The sequence below is a fragment of the Globicephala melas genome, chromosome X, assembly GCF_963455315.2.
Source record: "Globicephala melas chromosome X, mGloMel1.2, whole genome shotgun sequence".
Lineage (NCBI taxonomy): Eukaryota > Metazoa > Chordata > Mammalia > Artiodactyla > Delphinidae > Globicephala > Globicephala melas.
In genome coordinates this window covers 36,668,530-36,691,238 of record NC_083335.1, presented here as the reverse complement: position 1 = coordinate 36,691,238, position 22,709 = coordinate 36,668,530, and the positions used below count along the sequence as shown (strand labels likewise).

The window sequence follows — 22,709 nt, the reverse complement described above, 5'->3', positions numbered from 1 at the left end:
ATGTGGATGGATCTAGAGACTGTCATACAGAGTGAAGTAAGTCAGAGAGAGAAAAGCAAATATCGTATATTAACGCATATATGTGGAACCTAGAAAAATGCTACAGATGAACCGGTTTGCAGTGCCGAAATAGAGACACAGATGCAGAGAACAAACGTATGGACACCGAGGGAGGAAAGTAGCAGGGAGGTGTTGGGGGGGGGGATAAATTGGTAGATTGGGATTGACATATATACACTAATATGTATAAAATGGATAACTAATAAGAACCTGCTGTATAAAAAATTTTTAAAAAGATTATAGGGCAATTGTGTCCAATAGAAATATGAAAATCACATATATAAATTTTAATTTTCATATAGCCATATTTTTAAAGTTAATTTTAATAATGTTTGAATAATGTAATTGAAAAACATCAATCTAATAGCCCTATATCAAACTCTAAATTTTGATAACAGAGAGAATATACTTTCTTTTCAGTTACTCAGAGAACTTTTACTAAAATTGAGTTATATAAGACTACAGAGAAAAGATCAAAAAATTCTAGAAAGTAGAGGAAGAATAGCATAGCGGTTAGCCTGTCTTGGGTAGATCCCACCTCCACCTTTGGCTAGCTGACCATGGGCAGTTTTCCCTTGAACTTCCTCTTTTCAAAATATCACCAATTAGAACAAGAACAGGCCATAATGCTCCAGCAATGTCCTGGTGGCCCCTGTGGCAGCTAACAGTCAATTAATGCTTCAGTTGCATGGAGGTCTCTTAAGAGGGAAGGTGGAGGGCAGGGGTAGAAGCCAGGATGGCCACGGTAGCTGGGAGCTTTGCAGAGGTTGGTGGGAGAGGCGGGGGAGGGGAGGAGGTAGGTGGCTCCAGGCAGCAGCTATTCACCAACCGTTATGGATGTATCTCAATATTTTAACAACTGGTGCAGCTTTATTATAACAATGTAACTGAATAACTAAAAAAAAAAAAAAAAAAGAGATGCAGAGATTGGATGTTCATGGGCACTGGGGTGGGGAGGGGGAATCTCATGAAACTTTGACCTGAGGGTTCTTGACCCTGAGGAGAAGGTGTCTTTGGAGCTGAGCTGAGGTGAAAGGGCAGACTTGTGGGGAGCACAGCAGGCTGATGCCCTGGGTCAAACCCCACCTTTGTGAGATGTAGGGATGCGCTGGGTGGGTAAGTGGTAGGGTTCTGGGGTGTCTCAGAACTTGGAGACCTGGAATACTTTGAATGCATAGGATTCAATAACTATTGGTTCCTGAAAAATATTTAAAATATTCATGATGTTCAGTTTTCACTCAAAACTCAAATGGATTTCAGTTTCAGTCAGCACTCCCCACCCCCCTTCTTTCACAAGCCCATGGCCCTTGCAATAGAGCAGTATATACTGCCATCTAGTGTTCAAGACTTCGAACATTTCCTGCCTGAGTCAGGTCTTGCAGAGACACTGAATTCCACTAGTGGAATTCCACTTGCCTGCTAGTGGAATTCACACTGCACTGGTCCTGAGAGCCGGAGGAAAGAGGAGGTGGTTCCTGTACACTAAGAGGGCTTGATGGCCAGACTGACACCAGTTGGGGCAGAGCCACCCTCTTCTAGTGGCGCTCCACTTGCCTGAGTCCCTGTAGATTGGGCTTTCATAGATTTGACATTCCCTCTGTATGCCACGAGGATCACCCCCATGATTAGGAGCAAAGGGCAACCAACAAACTCCTGTTTCCAAGGCTCTTGGGTCTTATATGGGGCCCAGCAACTTCCGGAAATGGAAGGAGGGCCATACTCTCTCTGCTGTAGGGCCCAGAAAACCAAAATCAAGCTGTACCCCTGCTTCCTGACAGGATCCCAAGATAAGACGTGAAAGAGGCATTGGGAGGTCACTGACCAGTCCAGCAAAGCTGAGAGTATGCTGTGTTCTCACAGACTACTGAAGATTGTTTGTTCTCTCAAAACCCAATCCTTTAGATGCGTTAATTTCCCCTTTTCTTCTTCTTCGCTGTCTTTTTTTTTTTTTTTAATGTTCTTGGGTAAAAGCCAGAGGAGGTAGTAGAATATGAAATTTCATATGCATTGTGTGGACTTATAGCCTACTAAATTGTTTTTTAATTACAGTGTTTATGATTTTCCCTCTTGTTTATAATTATTTTATGTTAAACATTATAACAAAATATATTAGCTCCATAAATGTTTATTTAAGTTGTGTTTTGAGACTTGCTGGGACCTTTTGCTTCTACACTTGCCTGAGTCCTCTTATCTTTGTGCATAACCTTGGGATGAGGCCCTGGTGGAAGTATTTCCTTCTTGGCATTTGGCACCATTAAACTCCAGATTTTGTCCCCTTGACATTTCTCTTGTTGTAGTCTTTGCTCGCAAGCAGTATTGTTAATAATTCAGTACAGCTTTGCATACTATATCCAGGCTGATCAAGAGCAAATATAACTTAGAAAGAGGAAAATCTAGATAGCTCGGATATAGAGTTCAGAAAGCTGTTGTGTGTTTGCATACAAGTCCAGCTTGTACTGACATATAGCATAACTCCCCGGGAAGGCTGACTGGGCAGGGCCTCCTTGACTCCTCTCTGTGAAGCCTTGCTTTGCTCACATATACTGTGTTGGATGGAGAGACTCCAAGTAGCAAAACGTTCTTACATAAACCCAACAAGCAGAAGGGGCCCCCACTTGCAGACAGAGCTGGTGGCTTTCTGGGCGGAGTAGAAAGGGGAGAAAAGGGACACCTTCTTCTCAGATGGAGTCATCAACAGTCACATACTCTCCACTTGCCCTGTGCCAAGTATGGGGTTAGTGAGGTTTCAGAGGTAGATAAGACACAGCCCAAGCCCCCAGAGAACTCATGGTCTAGTTGGCAAAACAGATACGTAAACAGACAAATACAGCACAAACGGGAAGTGACGATGGAGGCCTGGTGTGTGTGTGGGGAGCACTGCTGGGGGAGTGTGAAGGAGGGGTCAGCTCTGGAAGGAGAGAAGGGCAATCTACATGGAAAGAGGAGAGAACAGAGGCCTGGAGGTGACAGCAGGGTGTATGTTGGGGGCTGCGTGTGGATTACAAAGAAAGTCGGTGTTACTGGAAAGTAAGATGTGAGAGATGGAACAATGAGAGTCAAGGCTAGAAAGGGATTTCAGGACCAGGTCTCAGGGGACCTTGTGTGAAGCATTAAGGAAATCCTCCTGCTTCACAAGTTTGCCATACATTTAACAATTATTAAGAAAAGGAATAGATATTACTTATTGAGGTCATGCTATGTGCTGGGCACTTTACATATATCATCTCATTTAATCCCCACAACAATCCTATGAAGTAGGTACTATGATTCCAGTGATGAGCTGGGCTTGGGAAAGTTAAAGAAGCTCTCATGTCACATAAGTAGTAAGTGGTGGCATTTGAATTTGAACCTACCCCTTTCCAACTTCAAAGCTTATGCCTTTTACCATTAGGTGACTTTTTAGTGATGGTTTATTATACATTTACAAAGTATAACATCTGTTTTAAGAAGATTGCATACTGCAAAAAAGTGCAATCAATGATTTATTAACAAATATATATATAACCACAATCTTATTTTTTTAATTTTTCAAAAATTTTATACAATTTAAAAAGTTACTTTCCATTTACAGTTATTACAAAATATTGCTATATTCCCTGTGTTGTACAGTACATCCTTGAGCCTATCTTACACCTAGTAGTTTGTACTTCACACCCCCCACCCCTATATTGCCCCTTCCCCTCACTGGTAACCACTAGTTTGTTCTCTATATCTGCGAGTCTGCTTCTTTTCTGTTATATTCACTAGTTTGTCATATTTTTTAGATTCCACAAATAAGTGATATCAAACAGTGTTTGTCTTTCTTTGTCTGACTTATTTCACTTAGCGTAATGCCCTCCAAGTCCAACCATGTTGCTGCAAATAGCAAAATTTCGTTCTTTTTAATGGCTGAGTAGTATTCCATTGTGTGTGTGTGCGCGTGTGTGTATACACATATATACACACATACATATGTGTGTATATATGTATATATACCACATCTTCTTTATGCATTCATCTGTTGTTGGAGATTTAGTTTGCTTCCATATCTTGGCAATTGTAAATAATGCTGCTATGAACATTGGGGTGCATGTATCTTTTCGAATTAGTGTTTTTGTTTTTTTCAGATGTATACCCAGGAGTGAAATTGCTGAATCATACGGTATCTATTTTTAGTTTTTTGAGAAACCTCCATACTGTTCTCCACAGCGACTGCACCAATTTACATTCCCACGAACAGTGTACAAGGGTTTCCTTTTCTCCACATCCTCGTCAACATTGGTAATTTGTGTTCTTTTTGTTGACAGCCATTCTGACAGGTGTGAGGTGATGTCTCATCATAGTTTTGATTTGCATTTCCCTGATGATTAGCGATGTTTAACATCTTTTCATGTACCTGTTGGCCATTTCCATTTCCTCTTTGGAAAAATGTCTCTACAGGTCTTCTGCCCTGACCAATGTATTTAAAGACTTTTGTTTGTACTGTGGAGAGCCAGGAAGGAAATTGATAAGTCTGGTATAATAATTAATATTATAGTAGCTGATGGACTTCCCTGGTGGTGCAGTGGTTAAGAATCCGCCTGTCAGTGCAGGGGACACGGGTTTGATCCCTGGTCCGGGAAGATCCCACATGCCACAGAGCAACTGGGCCCGTGCGCCACAGCTACTGAGCCTGCGCTTTTGAGCCCGCAAGCCACAGCTAATGAGCCCATGTGCCACAACTACTGAAGTCTGCGCACCTAGAGCCGGTGCTCCACAACAGGAGAAGCCACCACAATAAGAGGCCCACGCACTGCAACGAAACTAGAGAAAGCCAGTGCACAGCATTGAAGACCCAGTGCAGCCAAAAATAAATAAATAAATATTTTAAAAATATTATAATAGCTGAATTTTTTATTACTACCATGGGCCAGGCACTGTGCCAAGTGCTTTACATGGCATTATCCAATTTAATTATCACAACAACCCTGTGAGATACTATCATCATCTCCACTTAAAAGATGAAGAAACCAAGGCACTGAGAGGTTATATAGAATATCTAGAGAATAGGAAGCTGCCGTCTAAGCACTTACAGTCTAATTAAGTTCAAGTCAAGGCATACAGTAGTTTTTAGATAAGTCCATTTCCCTACCATCAATATTTAATTTTGTTAAACTTTCTTAATGGGAGAAAGCAGAGTATCTTTCCTGAAACTTTCACAATTGTTCACAGATTTGTAGACTGCTATAGTTGGTAAGGGTTTAAAACCTTCTAGATCAGGGCTTCTATTTTTTTTTGATGATTAGAAGATAAGGTTATATCTTTATTTAGTTGATCTGGACTTATAGTTAAACCATTTAAGAATTGTCCCGTGAAGGATTAAATCAATTTACATTGGGAAGAACCAATTATACAGACAAAAAAACAAATGATCTCAGTATCATGCATGCAATCTCTGAAAGAATCAGTTTTTTTTAAGAAAAAACATTATGAAATGGTAAGCAGTACACATTCAAAATATGTTTCTATCAAGATTTTTTTTTTGGACTTACTATTTTTTAATGTAATTTTTTTTCATTTAAAATTTCTTTGGAAGCACAAAGAATAAATATAAACATAATATACAATATACGTATATAATATGTAAGTATAATATACATAAAATAAGAGGAAATAAATTAACAATTATTTCACCTTCTAGAAAATTGTGTTGAGTTTTTTCCTATTTGTCTCTATGCATTTATACACGTATTTTGCATAATTATGGTTAGAACAAAGATCTAATTTGGTACACAGTTTTTCACTTAATATAAACAGTTTTATATAGTTTTATACAGTTCATAATTATAATTTTAAATGGCTACATAATATATTCTTTTATTTTGCATGTTCATATCAGCTTTATTATTTTCTACCTGCCAGCATCATTTACACAACTCTTTTTTTTAAGTTCTTTTTTCTCACACACACACACACACACACACTGTGTTTTATTTTTACAATAGATAAACGGACACCAAGCATTGTAAATGGTTGACCACAACAAAAGCAACAATGATTGCAATTACCAAACACGAAACACACTCATACTACGTCATAATATTGACATTCAGTCCAGTAATCCTCCACTGTAACCGCTCCTTTACTTTGCAGTGAAAATTGATTTGTATATTTTTTGCCTCTGAGTCCTTGTGGGATTTTTTTTTAATTCAAACAGAAAGTCACAAAAATTATAATCATCCTCATCAGTTCACTCAGTACCATGTAATTAATTTTTTTCTTCTTGATCTTTTGTTAGCACTTTTATGAATTCATCAGTTTTCCATTAGAGTTCTGAAAATGCTTATTCCTTCAGTTCAGCAGTATAGTCAGTTACCAGAAACCTGTACTTGTCAGAGTCTTTTCCATGAATTCCTTGAAGATGAAACCCTTTTATAGGAACATCTTTGCAAAGGCAACAGAGTACACCCAGAACTGTCTGTAAATGACAAAAGACTTAAAAATGACCACGGTTAAAGATTTGATGAAAGTTCATAATAATGCAATTGACAAGGAAATTTAGTTATTTCTGAGATATACATTTTAAAGTAATAACTAGAATTATGACTTATAACATTATACCAGAACATATAAGATTTTTAGAAATTTCATGTAATGTCTGAAACATTTATATTAACATATTTCCATACAAATAACCCAAAGAAAGTTTAGTATTAGTTGGTTTTTTTGTTTGTTTGTTTTTTTATACTGCAGGTTCTTATTAGTCATCAATTTTATACACATCAGTGTATACATGTCAATCCTAATCGTCCAATTCAGCACACCACCATCCCCACCCCACCGTGGTTTTCCCCCTTTGGTGTCCGTACATTGGTTCTCTACATCTGTGTCTCAATCTCTGCCCTGCAAACTGGTTCATCTGTACCATTTTTCTAGGTTCCACATACATTCGTTAATATACGATATTTGTTTTTCTCTTTCTGACCTACTTCACTTTGTATGACAGTCTCTAGATCCATCCACGTCTCAACAAATGACTCAGTTTCGTTCCTTTTTATGGCTGAGTAATATTCCATTGTATATATGTACCACATCTTCTTTATCCATTCGTCTGTCGATGGGCATTTAGGTTGCTTCCATGACCTGGCTATTGTAAACAGTGCTGCAATGAACATTGGGGTGCACGTGTCTCTTTGAATTATGGTTTACTCTAGGTATATGCCCAGTAGTGGGATTGCTGGATCATATGGTAATTCTATTTTTAGTTTTTTAAGGAACCTCCATACTGTTCTCCACAGTGGCTGTATCAATTTACATTCCCACCAACAGTGCGAGAGGGTTCCCTTTTCTCCACACCCTCTCCAGCATTTGTTGTTTGTAGATTTTCTGATGATGCACATTCTAACTGGTGTGAGGTGATACCTCATTGTAGTTTTGATTTGTGTTTCTCTACTAATTAGCGATGTTGAGCAGCTTTTCATGTGCTTCTTGGCCATCTGTATGTCTTCTTTGGAGAAATGTCTATTTAGGTCTTCTGCCCATTTTTGGATTGGGTTGTTTGTTTCTTTAATATTGAGCTGCCTGAGCTCTTTATATATTTTGGAGACTAATCCTTTGTCCGTTGATTCGTTTGCAAATATTTTCTCCCATTCTGAGGGTTGTCTTTTCGTCTTGTTTATGGTTTCCTTTGCTGTGCAAAACCTTTGAAGTTTCATTAGGTCCCATTTGTTTATTTTTGTTTTTATTTCCATTACTCTAGGAGGTGGATCAAAAAAGATCTTGCTGTGATTTATGTCAAAGAGTGTTCTTCCTATGTTTTCCTCTAAGAGTTTTATAGTGTCCGGTCTTACATTTAGGTCTCTAATCCATTTTGAGTTTATTTTTGTGTATGGTGTTAGGGAGTGTTCTAATTTCATTCTTTTACGTGTAGCTGTCCAGTTTTCCCAGCACCACTTATTGAAGAGCCTGTCTTTTCTCCATTGTATATCTTTGCCTCCTTTGTCATAGATTAGTTGACCCTAGGTGTGTGGGTTTATCTCTGGGCTTTCTATCTTGTTCCATTGTAGATCAGGGCTTCTTAACCTTTTTTGTGCCAAGGATCCCTTTGACAATATAATAAAGCCCATGGATGTCTTCTCAGAACAATGTTTTTAGATACACAGAACACAATACGTAGGATTACAAAGGAAGTAAATTATATTGAAATGTACTTATAAAAATACTAAAAATGGAAAACTGTCATATAGTTATGTAAGTGCTTGTTATTAATGTAAGTAGCACGATATGGGTGCAGCTCTGATAACCACGGTAACTTCAAAGTAATGATGAGTGTAACAATATTTAAAGACATCTGTAATAATAGTAATGTGACATAAAACTGTGATTTCTACTGATGACAAAGTCACAGGTACTGCTAATACTACTGCGATCTATTCTCTGCATTTATAATGGAAGGAAATCTAAATTTCAGTTAGAGGTTGGTGAAAATACAGATGTAATATTTTTCCCTTGAAGTTCATTTATCCCCTGATTTTTTAAGAGTTCCTGTTCTAGACCAAGCACCTTATAATATTAATAACAACAGCTAACATGAATGAGCCTTTACTATATGCAAGGCACGGTGCTAAGGGCTTTACAACCATTTTCCATTTATTGCTCCTAGGAAGCCTATGAGGTAGCCTTGTTTTACAGCTCTCCAAGAGATGGAATTAATTTTCCAAGGTTACACAGCTGGCAAGTGGAAGAGAACGACAGAGATTTATTTTCTCACAGTTCTGGAAACTAGAAGTTTGAAATCAAGGTGTTGGCAGGGTTCTTCCGAGGCCTCTCTCTTTGCCTTGTAGATGGTTATCTTCTCCCCTGGTCTTCATGTGGTCATCCCTCTGTACATGTCTATATCCAAACATCCTCCTTTTATAAGGATACCAGTCATATTGAATTAGGGCTCACCATAATGACCTTGTTTTAACTTAATTACCTCTTTAAAGATCCCATCTCCAAATATAGTCACATTCTGAGGTATAGGGGGGATTAGGATTTCAACATATGGATTTTGAGGAGGAACATAATATCACCCACAACAGATCCCAGTTATAAGGATTCAGATTCAGTAGGTCTGGGGTGTGGACCAGGGATCTATAATTTTAAAAGGTCCCCAGGTGATTCTTATAGACAGCCAGGGTTGGGTTCCCAGCCACAGATTTTTCTTAGCACAGTGCTTGGACATGGTAGATGCTCCATAAATATTTGTTGATTGACCAAGAGGTGATGCCTGAACTGATCCTTGAAGGATGAACTGGGAAGGCTGAGCCCATTTTCTAGTGCCGAGTTGAGATACTAGATATACAATACTTAGTGCCTAGTACACAGTGAGAGCTCAATAAATGTTATATATTATTTTACCTGACCCTTTCAAACAAACTTGAAAGACAACCTGTGTTTGCACTGAGGCATAAATGAGATGATGCATGTAAAGTACTTAAGATAGTACCTGGTACATAATAAGTGCACAGGAAAAGGTGGCAGTGGATAGTGTTGGTGGTGGTGGTTTTATTATTTTTAGGTTTTACTGGACCGAGATGGAATCGTCTATCTCTGATCTTCTGTGTTATATGACTCTGCAGTTTGTCCTGTTACATTATTTCATATATAGTGTCTCCAAGCGTGCTTCTATTTGAGATTTCCCTTATAACAAGCACTGGCCCAGCCACCACTACCACCATCACCAGTCATGTGGTGTGTTCATGTTGTAATCTCCAAAAGTGTATAGAAAATAGAGGAGCTGATGGTAGAAGAAATGGATCAGAACTCTGGTTGCCTTGGAAGATATTTTTGTGTAGTAAAGGGGTAGTCTCTTGTTTTCTGATCAGTACAGCCCCTGAAAACAGCTGGTAGAAGTGAATCAAAAGCTTTCCCCCTCTTTCTTGGGCACTTTCACTATCTGGTAGAGTGTACGTAGGCCACAGGTATGGTCCTCAGTCCAACCCAGTCTCCCCACAAGAGCCAGCTCTTCCTTCCCCACTAGCAGCTGATGATCAGTTTTCCCCCAGTTTCCCTAGCTAGTGCAAAACTCTTAGTGTTCTTGCAGAGCTTCATGGATATTGTAATGGGCATTCGTAAATGGTGGGTATCAGACTTTGCTAGCTTGCTGCCCTATTAACCCAGAGTTCCCCTGGATATAATCAATTTTCTTGCTAAGGACTTCAGTGAGAAGGCACAAAAGTCCTTTGTTTTTTCCATGGTCCTTTGTTATTAGCTTTCCACCTCTCTCCATCCTGGGAATCCTGTTTTCACCAGTCATCTCATTTTACCCAAAACAGTAGTCTTCTCCCTCTTTGTAAGGAAAAACTGTGTTGTACTTTCCTGAAGCTTGGATCTCCTCTTGAAAGAAGGAGGTAAGGGCAGAAGGAAGCCAAGTAAACCTGGGGGGTGGTTGTCAGGGTGTGGGTTGAGAAGGATGGAGGTTGGGGATGCTGTTTTCTGTCTTCTTCTCTGAACTGAGAATCAAGGCCAATTATAGAGAGCAATGCAGGAGGAGGGTAACCATCTCGCAGAGATAACTTGTAAGGCCTCTATATTGTTTGTAGATCCGAAGCTACTGATTAGGGGCCCCTGACCTAATATAGTAGAAAAATGGTTCGTGTTGTTCTTGCTGCTGTTTTTAATATCCTTCCTGAGGTGTATCTCCCTTCCTGTATTAGCTTTCTAAACCTTGATACTGTGCCCTCAGATTGATCTATTTACCCTACTTCCCGTTCCTTGGAGCTTTCTCATTTACCATTCAGCCACCTCTAGAATTCTGGAGTCGGTTTATCTAGCCCTTTGTCACCATTCCATATGTTGACATACAGGCAGCCTCCAACACGTACATAGGCTGAGATCTCAAAGTTCACTCTGAAGTCAATCGTTTGGAAGGTGACGTGCGTTTTTCCATAGGAGAAAAAAATTGTTAATACATGGTAGTTACATTTCCAGGCCAGCCCACAGAAGATATTTTTTAGCTTTAATGTACTAGAACAGTGGGCCATTTGCGATGAAAAAGTAGAAAATCTTCGTAATTCAGCAAAAACAAGAAGATAGTCCAAGGGAGTAAGAAATGCTTTAGCCTGACTCTGCTGGCTGGCGCTGGAATCAAGGAGGTTGAATTGGGTCAGGAAAATGGGGCTTTCATGGAGGCTCTCAAGGGGACTTTGGAAGGCTACACTAGTTCTTTGTTATTTCTAACTTCACTTTGAAATGGATCGCTTTCAATAATAATGAGTACTATATACTGAGCACCTACTCTGTGTCAGGCCCTATGCTAGACAGTTTACATACTTTCTCTTCATTTCAACCTCACAAAAGCACTATGAGGCAAATACTATAATGACCTTTATTTTACAGATGAGGGAACTGAAGCTCAGAAAGGTTTATAAGCTTGATGAAGGTTATTCACACAGTACAATGGGAAACCAAGTCTGTGGTTTCCCACTCCCCAAACTCATGCTTTACGGCATGTTACCTGGCTACTCTTTTCTTTTCCTTATCTGGGCATATCATGAGCACTACTTTTAGGGCTCTCAGCCATAATTAGAGTTGTTTGTTAGCTTACAATGTAAACAAGAATCAGAGAAATCAAGAGAGGTGGAAGGAGGGAGAAAAGGAAGGAAGAAGGGAGAGAGAGTTTTGCTAGGCGAAAGTTCAGCTAAGAAACCAGGTATAGCAGTGCTTCTCAACCTGTACTGTGCGTTCAAATCACCCGATGCTGCTTCTGTTGCTCCACGGGCAACACTTTGAATTGCAAGGCCGTACAGTGCAAATGATAAACGAACAAACAAAACCCATTAAGCATCATTAATTTCTTGCTACTAATTTAATCGGGGTCAGCTTCTATACTGAACAGTCGCTTATTACACTCTTTTCTCCTGTGGGCTGTCCTAGGCCATCGTCTCTGCTTTGGGTCTGCCTGTCTGTTTCAGCTTATGCTCAACTGTTTTTTAAAATACAAGTGTTAAAGACATATGAGCATCTTCTACCACTCTGAGGCCTAAGCAGCCTCAATCAAGCATTACTTTCTCTTGGCACAAGCCAGATCTCTGGCCATGAGGTCCAGGCTTCAACAGCTGCTCTCAGCTTTCTCTGTCTTCCCAGGAACAGTCTTATAAAGGTGAGGCATGTAACACTGCTGTCCCAGCTCTTTCTAATTTCCTTTCTCAGAGCTACTGCCTTCATCTGGAGCAGGAAACAGCCTGGCTTTTTAAAGAGTCCAAATCTTTATTTCTTCCGCATAGTTGAAATAATACCAAGCATTAATTTAAGGCAGCCATTGAAAAGGTTCTTCGCAGAGTTCTCCTGCTAATTCCAGAAAGCCAGTAAAATTTGTTTCCTGGAAGGTTATTTGCTTTATCTTGCCACCTTCTCTCCTCCCTCCCCTTAGGATTTTGATTGTGATCATTTTGAGCCATTCTTCAAGTTTTTCTTCTATTTTTAGATGCTCTGACTCATTCTTCCCCACTAGCGAGAGTCAGGGAGAGCCTTCTATTCTAGCCAAGCTCTACTTTATGAAGTAGGAAATAGTCTCTCACAGTGTCTACAAATCAACTTGATGATCTGTGGCCTGCAACGACTCCATTGCTTTTCCATCTTCTTTAACAGTAGCCTTTCTAACTCCCTTTTCAGGTACGTATTCATCCAGCCTCCACTTTAATATACTAGGTGAGTTCACATTTCATCATTGGACACATGAAAAACTGTGCAGAAAAAGATTTGCAATCTTCTCCTTGTAACTTCTATCCATTAATCTTACTTTTACCATATGGAGCAGAAATAACCCTTCAAATGTATCATGAGGCCAGTCATATCCTCCTTTAAAGGTTAACTATCTCTTTGCTAGACTAAACATGCCCAATTCCTAATCAATCCACTCTAGTTTGTAAGTGTTCACTTTAAAATAAGGTGCCCAGGAATGGATGTACTGCTCCATGTTTGGTTTGACCAGAGCTGAGTACATTAGGACTGTTCCACCTTGTGATCTTCTAATGCGATTTTACTATTGTGTGGGATTAAAAGAAGTCACTTCTTCACATTTATTGAGCACGTCCTTTGGGTCGGATACTTCACATCTACTAAGCAACTTCTCCACAGGTTCAGTGGCAGAAGTTCTCTGTTCTCTCTTACCCCGTGGAGCCAGGAAATGATATAGTTACCCTCTTCCAATCCTTCTTACTGTTATCTACAGCCCTCCAGGTCTCTCACTTACTGAGCACCTTGGTACCTCACTTATAGTCTCCCCAACTCTGGCCCTTAGATATGCTCAGCTTTCTCCTATTCAAAAAAGAAACAAACATGGACCTAGAGATTATCATACTCAGTGAAGTGAGTCAGACAGAGAAAGACAAATATCATATGATATCACTTATATGTGGAATCTAAAAAAATGATACAAATGAACTCAGTTACAAAGCAGAAATAGACTCACAGACGTAGAAAACAAACTTATGGTTACCAAAGGGGAAAGGGAGGGGGGAGGGATAAACTAAGAGTTTGAGATTAACAGGTACAAGCTACTATATATAAAATAGATACACAGCAAGGTCCTACTGTATAGCACAGTATCACAGAATCACTTTGCTGTATACCAGACGGTAACACAACATTGTGAATCAACTATACTTCAATTTTAAACAAAGAGAAACAAACAAGCAGAACTCTCCTTCGACACTATCCCTAACTGGTGCTCACCCTATTTCTTTCCTCCCACTATCATAGAAGCTTTTCAAAAGAGTAGTCTACACTTATTGTCTCCTTTTCCTCACCTCCCATTCAAAAGCCAGCCCCGCCTCCCTCCACCCCCCAGTCTGGCTTTTCTGACCCCAGAACACCACTGTTAACTGCTCTTGTTAAGGAAACCAATGACATCCTGATTGCCAAATCCAACGAACAATTTTAAGTCTTTGTTTTACTGGACCTTTGTTTTACTGGACGTCTTTCTGCTGCATTTAACATCTCATTGTTGCTCCACGTCTGTCCTCATGCCTCTCTTTTTTTTTTTAACATCTTTATTGGGGTATAATTGCTTTACAATGGTGTGTTAGTTTCTGCTTTATAACAAAGTGAATCAGTTATACATATACATATGTTCCCATATGTCTTCCCTCTTGCGTTTCCCTCCCTCCCACCCTCCCTATCCCACCTCTCCAGGCGGTCACAAAGCACCAAGCCGATCTCCCTGTGCCATGCGGCTGCTTCCCACTAGCTATCTACCTTACGTTTGTTAGTGTACATATGTCCATGACTCTCTCTCGCCCTGTCACAGCTCACCCTTCCCCCTCCCCATATCCTCAAGTCCGTTCTCCAGTAGGTCTGTGTCTTTATTCCTGTCTTACCCCTAGGTTCTTCATGACATTTTTTCCCTTAAATTCCATATATATGTGTTAGCATACGGTATTTGTCTTTCTCTTTCTGACCTACTTCACTCTGTATGACAGACTCTAGGTCTATCCACCTCATTACAAATAGCTCAATTTCATTTCTTTTTATGGCTAATATTCCATTGTATATATGTACCACATCTTCTTTATCCATTCATCCGATGATGGGCACTTAGGTTGTTTCCATCTCCGGGCTATTGTAAATAGAGCTGCAATGACTCTCTTGAAAGTGCCTACTCCTTGGCTTTGGTGATGCTGCTCCTCTCCTGATTCTCCTCATTCCTCTCTAGTTACTCCTTTATATGCTTCTTTGTGGACTCTTCTTCTGCCACCCGTTAAGTGCTGGTGTTTCCCAGGATGTTTCTCATTCTACACCTTTCCCTTAGATCATCTCATCCATCCCCGTGGTTTTATCGACTGTGCTGTTGACTCCCTAATCTATATCTATGGCCCCAGACCTCTCTTGTAAGCTTCAAGCCTGAATACTCAATTGCAACTAAACATGTGGGACATATGTGCCACAGGTACCTCAACACCAAACTGTGTGTCACAAATTCATCTTCCTTTTCAAATCTGTTCCTCCTGCTCTACCTACCCCATAACTACCATTTTGGTGACTCAGAACCTTATCCACAGTAGTCCAGGCCTGAATGTTGGGAGTCTTCCTAGACTCTTCATTCAACTAGTTACCAAGACCTGTTAAGTCTATCTTCTAAGTGTCTATCAGGTATGTCTTTTCTTTATATTACTACATTGTATTAGTCCAGAGTCCCCATCATCTCTTTTTTTTTTAAACTACTAAAATAGCTTCCCAAACGGTCTCCCTGACTCTGGGCCTACTCCCCTTTAATCTTTTCTCCATATTGGTACTAGAATGAGTTTTCTGTAACGCATATCAGATCACATCACTCCTCTGCTTCAAGCCCTAACATGGCTCTCCACTGCTTACTGGTAGAGTCCAAACTGTTCCACATGCCTTACAAGGTCTTTCACAACCTGACCCTGGCTACCCTTCTAGTCTTATCTTCTAGAATCCTTTCCTTATCTTCTTGCCCAAATGGTATCAAACTGAACACCCCACCATGCCTCCATGCCTTTGTACACACTGTTCTTTCTGCTTAGAATGACCCCTTGTTTTCCAGCCAAACCCTTATTCACCTTTCAGAATTGGACTTGATGTGTGTCTGGATAGATACACAAGAAACCAGTGGCAGTGATTTGCCTCTGCAGAGAACGGGGTGGCTGGGGCACAGTGTCAGAAGGCAGACTTGCTTTGCCCATCTTTTTGTATATCTTGTACCACAAATCTGAATCGGTTATTCAAAAAATAAATACAATGTGATCATTTTTTAACAGACTCAGGGATCATGTCCCCCTAGAAAGTCCCCCCCTCGTATTCCTCCTCTGTAGTTTTCTGTCCCTTCTCTGTGCTACCTCTGGGCCTAGTATGTGCTCCTATAAGTAGAATAATCACATTGTGTTGGAATTTATCTTGTAAGTTGCCTGACTCCCCAGGTTGTGAGCTCCTTCAGGGTAGAGGATGCGTCTCATTCTTATTTCCCTAGACTCTAGAGTGCTCCAAGAATGTTTATTGAATAAATGAAGAAATGAGTGAATAAATGAATGAACTATGGGATTATAAAATTATAAAACAGGACTCTTAAGCCTGTGCTCTTTCCAGATCTCCCTCACTCTGTCCTTTTGCCCTGTGTTGAATCTAAAAAGTATTACTTCACATTTATCCCTAAGTACTATCCATCACCTTGTCAGTTTGGGTTCAATCATCCAAGACTGCCCAGATCTGTTCAAAGTCCCTCCTAACTCTGTGTCATCAGCAGATTTGATATGTACTTATTCTGGGTCACAGAATTGGAATAATTTGTCTAGTACCTGCTGTTTATTGAACACCTACAGTGTGTTAAGCACTGTGCAAGGTGTTTTCCCCTATGACCTTGTCACAGCATTTGCTTCAAGGTACGTGTTTTTATCTCCCGTTTACAGATGAGGAGATTGAAATCAGTGTGGTTAAGTACTTTGCCTAGGGTCATGTTGCTAATAAGTGGTAAAGCTGAGATTTGAACTGAGGTCTTTTTTTTTTTTTTGCGGTACGCGGGCCTCTCACTGTTGTGGCCTCTCCCGTTGCAGAGCACAGGCTCCGGACGCGCAGGCTCAGCAGCCATGGCTCACGGGCCCAGCCGCTCCGCGGCACGTGGGATCCTCCCGGACCAGGGCACGAACCCGCATCCCTCGCATCGGCAGGCGGACTCTCAACCACTGCGCCACCAGGGAAGCCCTGAACTGAGGTCTTTTGACTTCAAAATTTATACTTGCTTCATAACACTACACTGGTTAAAAGGGGTGTCTACATTGCCCGACTACCGGGCAAGGGGTTCTCCAAGGCTGGCTTGAACTCCTCGGTGCCTAGTGTTCATTGCTCCCCAAGGCAGCCCATTCCAACTTTGGACTGCTCTGACCATTTCAAAAGCTCTTATTTGTAGGAAGCCAAAATTATAAATGAGCTGAACAAGACACAGCCAAGAATAGAGCTTTTTGGCTCACTCCTAGAACTTCCCTTCTAGTCTGACACCAAATCATTCGTTTGTTCAATCAGTTACAGACTCATTTCAACAAATAGCTGGAGCACCCAGCCTATATTCTGCCATCTCGTCTGCAATGAAATTATGGGAAACTTTGTCTAATGCCTGGATGAAATGAAATCCACTATAGCTATCACATTCTCTGATCTGCCAATCTAGTAACCAGGTCACAAAAGGAAAAAAAAAAGGAAATGAAGTCTGGGAGGGATATTTGTTTTTTAACGGGGCAATTTGTCAATGACTCAAAGTAATGAGTTTCTAGCAGCAGACTTTCAGACACCATTGACAGGCTGTCAGGAAGATGATTTTGGGGCAGTGGTCTTCCTACTAAGTAGGAAGGGCCCCCCATTTTCATTGCTTTGAATTGTACAGCACCTGGTTTTATTTAGGCTCCCATTTCCGGCTTCTATGCTTTTATTTTTCTTTGTGTTCTACCCTTGCACATGTTTTCTCTATCTGGCTCTTTCCCTAAATTTCTACACCCTCCCCCCAAACACACACACACACACACACACGCACACGCACACACACACACACCCTCCTTGTCATTTGAGAATCAGTGCACGCAGCCCTTCCTCTGGACACCTTCTCTGGTGCCTCCGAACTGGGACTGTTTCTCCTCCTGTGTGATGTAATGGAAAGTGCACGAAATATCCATCGCAAAGTAGATGCCCAATAAATGTTAGTTTCCTTCTCCCTTTCCCCAGGTATTTTGCTAAAATAGTATTGATCACACCATATCATGTTTTCTTGTTTACTTGTCTGGCTTCATCAGTCAATTCTGAATTCATGTGTTCTATCATTCAACACATATTTATTGCATGTCTACTGTATGTGCAAGTCATTGTTCATGCTAGGTGCTGTGGATACAATAATTTCTGAAAATCATACTTTCACTGTATCTTTTTCATTTTTGCATTTATAGCACTTAGCATAGTGCCTGGCAAATAAAGATTGCTCATTATAGGTTTGTTAAGAGAATGCATTTCCTCAGAAGAGTTTCTCAGAAGTGTGGTCCTTGGACTACTTGCATCTGGATCACCGAAGGGTGCAGGTTAAATGTTAAATGTCAGTTCCCAGATCTTGCTCTAGATCTGCTGAGTCAGATTCTCTTAAGGGTGGGCTTCAAGAAGCTGCATTTCAGTCTAGCTCTGCAGGTATTTCTTTCACACTAAAATTTGGGAACCATTGCAAAATAGGAGTCGGGGAGGGGGGAGAACTAATGCATATTTTTTAAAAGTGTAGCTAAAAGCAGTTGAATCATTTTTAATGCCTCCGACTACAGTAGGAAAATTTAGTAAAGGGGGAAAAGGGCATTCATTAAAATTATCTGGGAAGGTTTTTTAAGTAGACTTGGAATATTCAAATAATTAAATAAAAGTCTAAGATGATGAGTGGAATTATTGCTAGTAAAATCTAATCTTAATTTAGGTCAGATTTATGATGCCAGAGAGTTCTTATTTTTATAGAGCTTCTTGTGTACTTGATAGTACATAGGGATTCTGCCTAACTTAACAACACAATATATTGATTTCCATATTATAGACTTGAATCACAAATTTATTATTTTAAATCATAAAAGAGTATGCCACAACTGTATTTGCGCTTTGACCCTGATTATGTATGTGTTTTATCTGATGCCTAGTCCTTGATCAGGATGATACTAGTGCTCATTCTCCATGAAAATTTGATCCATTTTACTGTTTTATGCCGTATTTTCCGAGAGCATACTGTTATTAAATGTGTTCTTTGGTAATAGATGAGGTATGTAAGATCTGAGTCAACCAAAGGTAGCGTAACTTCCCTTTCAGGAAGACTTGCAAAATTGGATTTTATGACCATGTTCCTGGGGCTTTTGGAACTTTCTATTTTTGGTTTGCCTTGATGTGATCCTCATGGTCAAGAGCTGAGATGTCTATGCATCTGGGCACAAACCTCTTAAATATACACAGGTTTGTATTTCAGTTTCCCTCCTTGTAACTTTACTTTTGTTAAATTCAATTTAGGGTTTCTTTGGTGGTGATACTGCTGCTAAGCTGGATCGGGAACTGCTGCCCTCACAGCACCCACCGGGCACTATGTCCAAGGACCTGAGAATTCTGTACAGCGACTCCTCCCTGGAGCTGAGCGAGTACCAGGGCCAGCTGTTTAGTAGCAATGACAATGAGCGTGAAAAATTACTGATGGAAAGCTCCACACCGTATGTGGGGAATCTTTCCTTTCATACAACCGAAGAGCAAATATTTGAGCTCTTTAGTAGATGTGGTGATGTCAAGAATGTTTTTATGGGCCTGGATAAAATAAAGAAAATGGCACGTGGTTTCTGTTTTGTAGAACACCATAACAGAGCTGATGCCAAAAATGCCATGCGATTCCTAAATGCGACCCACCTAGATGACCATATTGTCCACATAGCTTGGGATCTAGGCTTTAGAGAGGGCAGACAATATGGCCATGGCCAATCTGGGAGCCAGGTAAAAGATGAATTTTGTGAAGAGGAGGCTTTGGAAAACAGCCTCAGGTCCATGGTAGGAGAGGAATCCACCAGAGAAAAACCTGCAACTGTAGCCCCTCAAAAAATATATTAAAGAAAAATACCAGGCCAGCAAATAGCCCATTTCATAACAAATCTAAATTACTTTATTTGCTGGGCAGAAACCCTTTTGCTGTATCTTTCTCTCTGAAATGTTATTAAATGGTGCGAACCAAAATAGTCTCTTGTTCTTGTCTTAATTTTGAAGCTGGTTGTCAGATTACCAGTTTGATCATCAGATGGTCAAAAGTGAAGTGTTCTTCAGGAATAAATTAGGTACGTTAGATATGAGTCATGAAAAGCACAACTTCCCTTTCAGGAAGCGTCAGTTGGATTTTATGACCATGTTCCCAGGGCCTGAAATGATCATTGTTTTAGACTTTGCATAAAATAAAGTCAAAGAATTGGAAAACTTTAAAAAATTATTAAAAGAATACAAGCACATTATTTTAAAATATTAAAAAATCCAGAAGAGTCTATAATGAAAGCAAAAATCCTCCTGCCCCACCTCTTCCTACCCCAGGCCTATTCCCTGGGTAATAACTTTCAATTATTTTAGCAGGTTGTTTTGGTTTCTTTCCTGGTAGTTTCCTCCATATTTCTAAATAACATGACTGCTTATACTGTTTATTTTAATTTTAAATGTCATCTACTGACTCCCTGCTTTCATAGATGAGAATTTAGCTCACTTACACCCCCACTGGCACTTCTCTTCTCTCAATCCTCTCAATATAGTTTACAACACTTTACTTACATTTTCTATTGTTACATCACATAGGTTAGGTTATGCTGCAGTAAAAAACAACCCCAAAAGCCTTAGTGGCTTAAAAATCACTAAAGTCTCCTCCTCACACTACATTTCCATTGCTGATTGCCATGATCATGTTCCTTCTGGGGCCCAGAAATCTTATCTACTATCAGTAGTGTGAATCAGTTATGGTAATTCCCTCTTTCTTGCTGGTGATTGGTTTAGGAATCCACGCTTAAGCCAATCAGAGGTTTACAATCCCGTGAGATTAGTTATTAATAAGGTCATAGGTGGACAATGACCAGTGGGGTCCCCAGTAAGACAGAAATGAAAGATTTTTAATTTACGTTTGAAGGAGCGGTTGTCTCTCTCCTTCCCACTGGATGTGAATAAATATGTGTAAAATGATTGCTACAAGCAGCCTTCTTACAACCACAAGAGAAAAAATCCCTAGGATGAATTGGACTCTTTAGAAGGTGGGAAGAAGGACCAAAGAAACTGTGTCCTTCACAAAATTATCCAGCTGCCGAATCAACTAACCTTGTAGCACACACTACATCTGGATGTCCTATTATGTAAGAAAATACATTATTTTATCCTGTAAAACAGCTTGTTTACATGCATCTGAAAGTACTCTGATACCAAATACTTTTTCTTAATTTCATTCTTGTACAAAGAATTTAAATTGCACTCTCATGACCCCAAACTTACCTCTGCAGGGTTCATCACCTTTCATCTGGAAAGTTAGATAAAATCACCTTCTTACTCCTGACTCCTTCACCCTGTGACCTGAGGTTAACCTCTCCATTCAGTAACATTCTTTCCTGAGTAGAGGAGGAAAGGGAATGTCAATTTTTATAACTATTATGTTCCGGGAAATTTGCTAGAGGCTTTAAAACACAATTTCATTTATTCTTAACAGCTCTGTGCCCTTTACATAGATGAGAAAACTGAAGATCAGAGAGGTAAGGGCATCAACTAGTAAGTGGCAGAGCTGGGGTTCAAACCAAGGCATCCATGTCAATGATGGTGCCCTTAATCAAGGTACTCTATTATCTCTTTCCCTTATCTTCAGTCAGGCCAGGAGGTGGAAACCTCTCGTTGAGTTTCCTCTTTCTCAGGAAATTATCCCACTGACTACATCATATCTGAGCTCTCTCTCCCTCAAGCAAGCTTCTCAAGTGTGATCACCTTTCGGCCTTGACGTGGAGGATCACTCAGACTCCACCCAGCCATATTTATCTTTACTCTCTGGGAGAAACAGGAGTACCCGACATGCATTTCTGGCCAATTTAGCTTACTCTGCATACAGCAATGGAGTTTACTAACTTTTTAGCATCCCCTCTCTGTAACTTCCCTAAAACATAAAAAGAGATTTTTCAAGTCATGTGATTAAAATTTTGTTTTTATCACAGGATGTTTGTGGAGGAGTACCTTGGCATATCTCCCAACCACTCTTCATATTGGCTACCCACTTACCCTGCTCCCAAGGATGTCTTTAAGGATTTAACAATGTCCTATGAAGCATACTGTTGGTTACTTTAAAGGAACTTTCATACTGTATGGCTAGAGGACTCCTCCAGTAGTTCTTACAATATAACATATTCTTTAAAATCATGCTGAATAGGGGCTTCCCTAGTGGCACAGTGGTTAAGAATCCACCTGTCAATGCAGGGGACACGGGTTCAAGCCCTGCTCCAGGAAGATCCCACATGCCATGGAGCAACTAAGCCCGTGTGCCACAACTACTGAGCCTGCGCTCTAGAGCCCGTGAGCCACAACTACTGAGCCCAGCTGCCACAACTACTGAAGCTCGCATGCCTAGAGCCCGTGCTCCACAACAAGAGAAGCCACCGCAATGAGAAGCCCACACACCACAACGAAGAGTAGCCCCTGCTCGCCACAACTTCACCGCGTGCAGCAACGAAGACCCAATGCAGCCAAAAATAAATTTAAAAATAAAATAAATAAATTTATTAAAAAGTCATGCTGAATAAATCAACAGAATAAAGGATAAAAATCACATGATCAAACTTCAATAGATGCAGAGAAAACATTTGAAAAAATTCAATACGCTTTTCATGATAAAAATGCTCAACATAGTAGGAATAGAACAGGACTTCCTCACTCTGATAAAGGACATCTATGAAAACCCCACAGCTAACATACTCAATGATGAAAGACTGAAAGCTTTCCCCCTAAGATCAGGAACAATAGACTTTTATTCAATATTGTTCTGGAGGTTTTAAGCTAAGATAATTAGGCAAGAAAATGAAATAAAAGACATTCATATTTAAAAGGAATAAGTAAAATATCTTTACTTGCAGGTTGCAAGAGAAAATCTTAAGGGGTCCACAAAACAGAGAACTACTAGAGCTAATAATTCAGCAAAGTTGCAGGAGATA

At 40.1% G+C, this 22,709-nt stretch overlaps 1 protein-coding gene across 1 annotated transcript; it reads left to right on the top strand.

The window, feature by feature from the left end:
• The first annotated feature begins 19,101 nt into the window (after positions 1-19,101).
• Positions 19,102-19,611, top strand: NCBP2L (nuclear cap binding protein subunit 2 like). The gene has a single exon (XM_030835839.2). It carries the CDS (start codon positions 19,102-19,104, stop codon positions 19,609-19,611), a length of 510 nt encoding a protein of 169 aa, XP_030691699.2.
• The last annotated feature ends 3,098 nt before the right edge of the window (positions 19,612-22,709 follow it).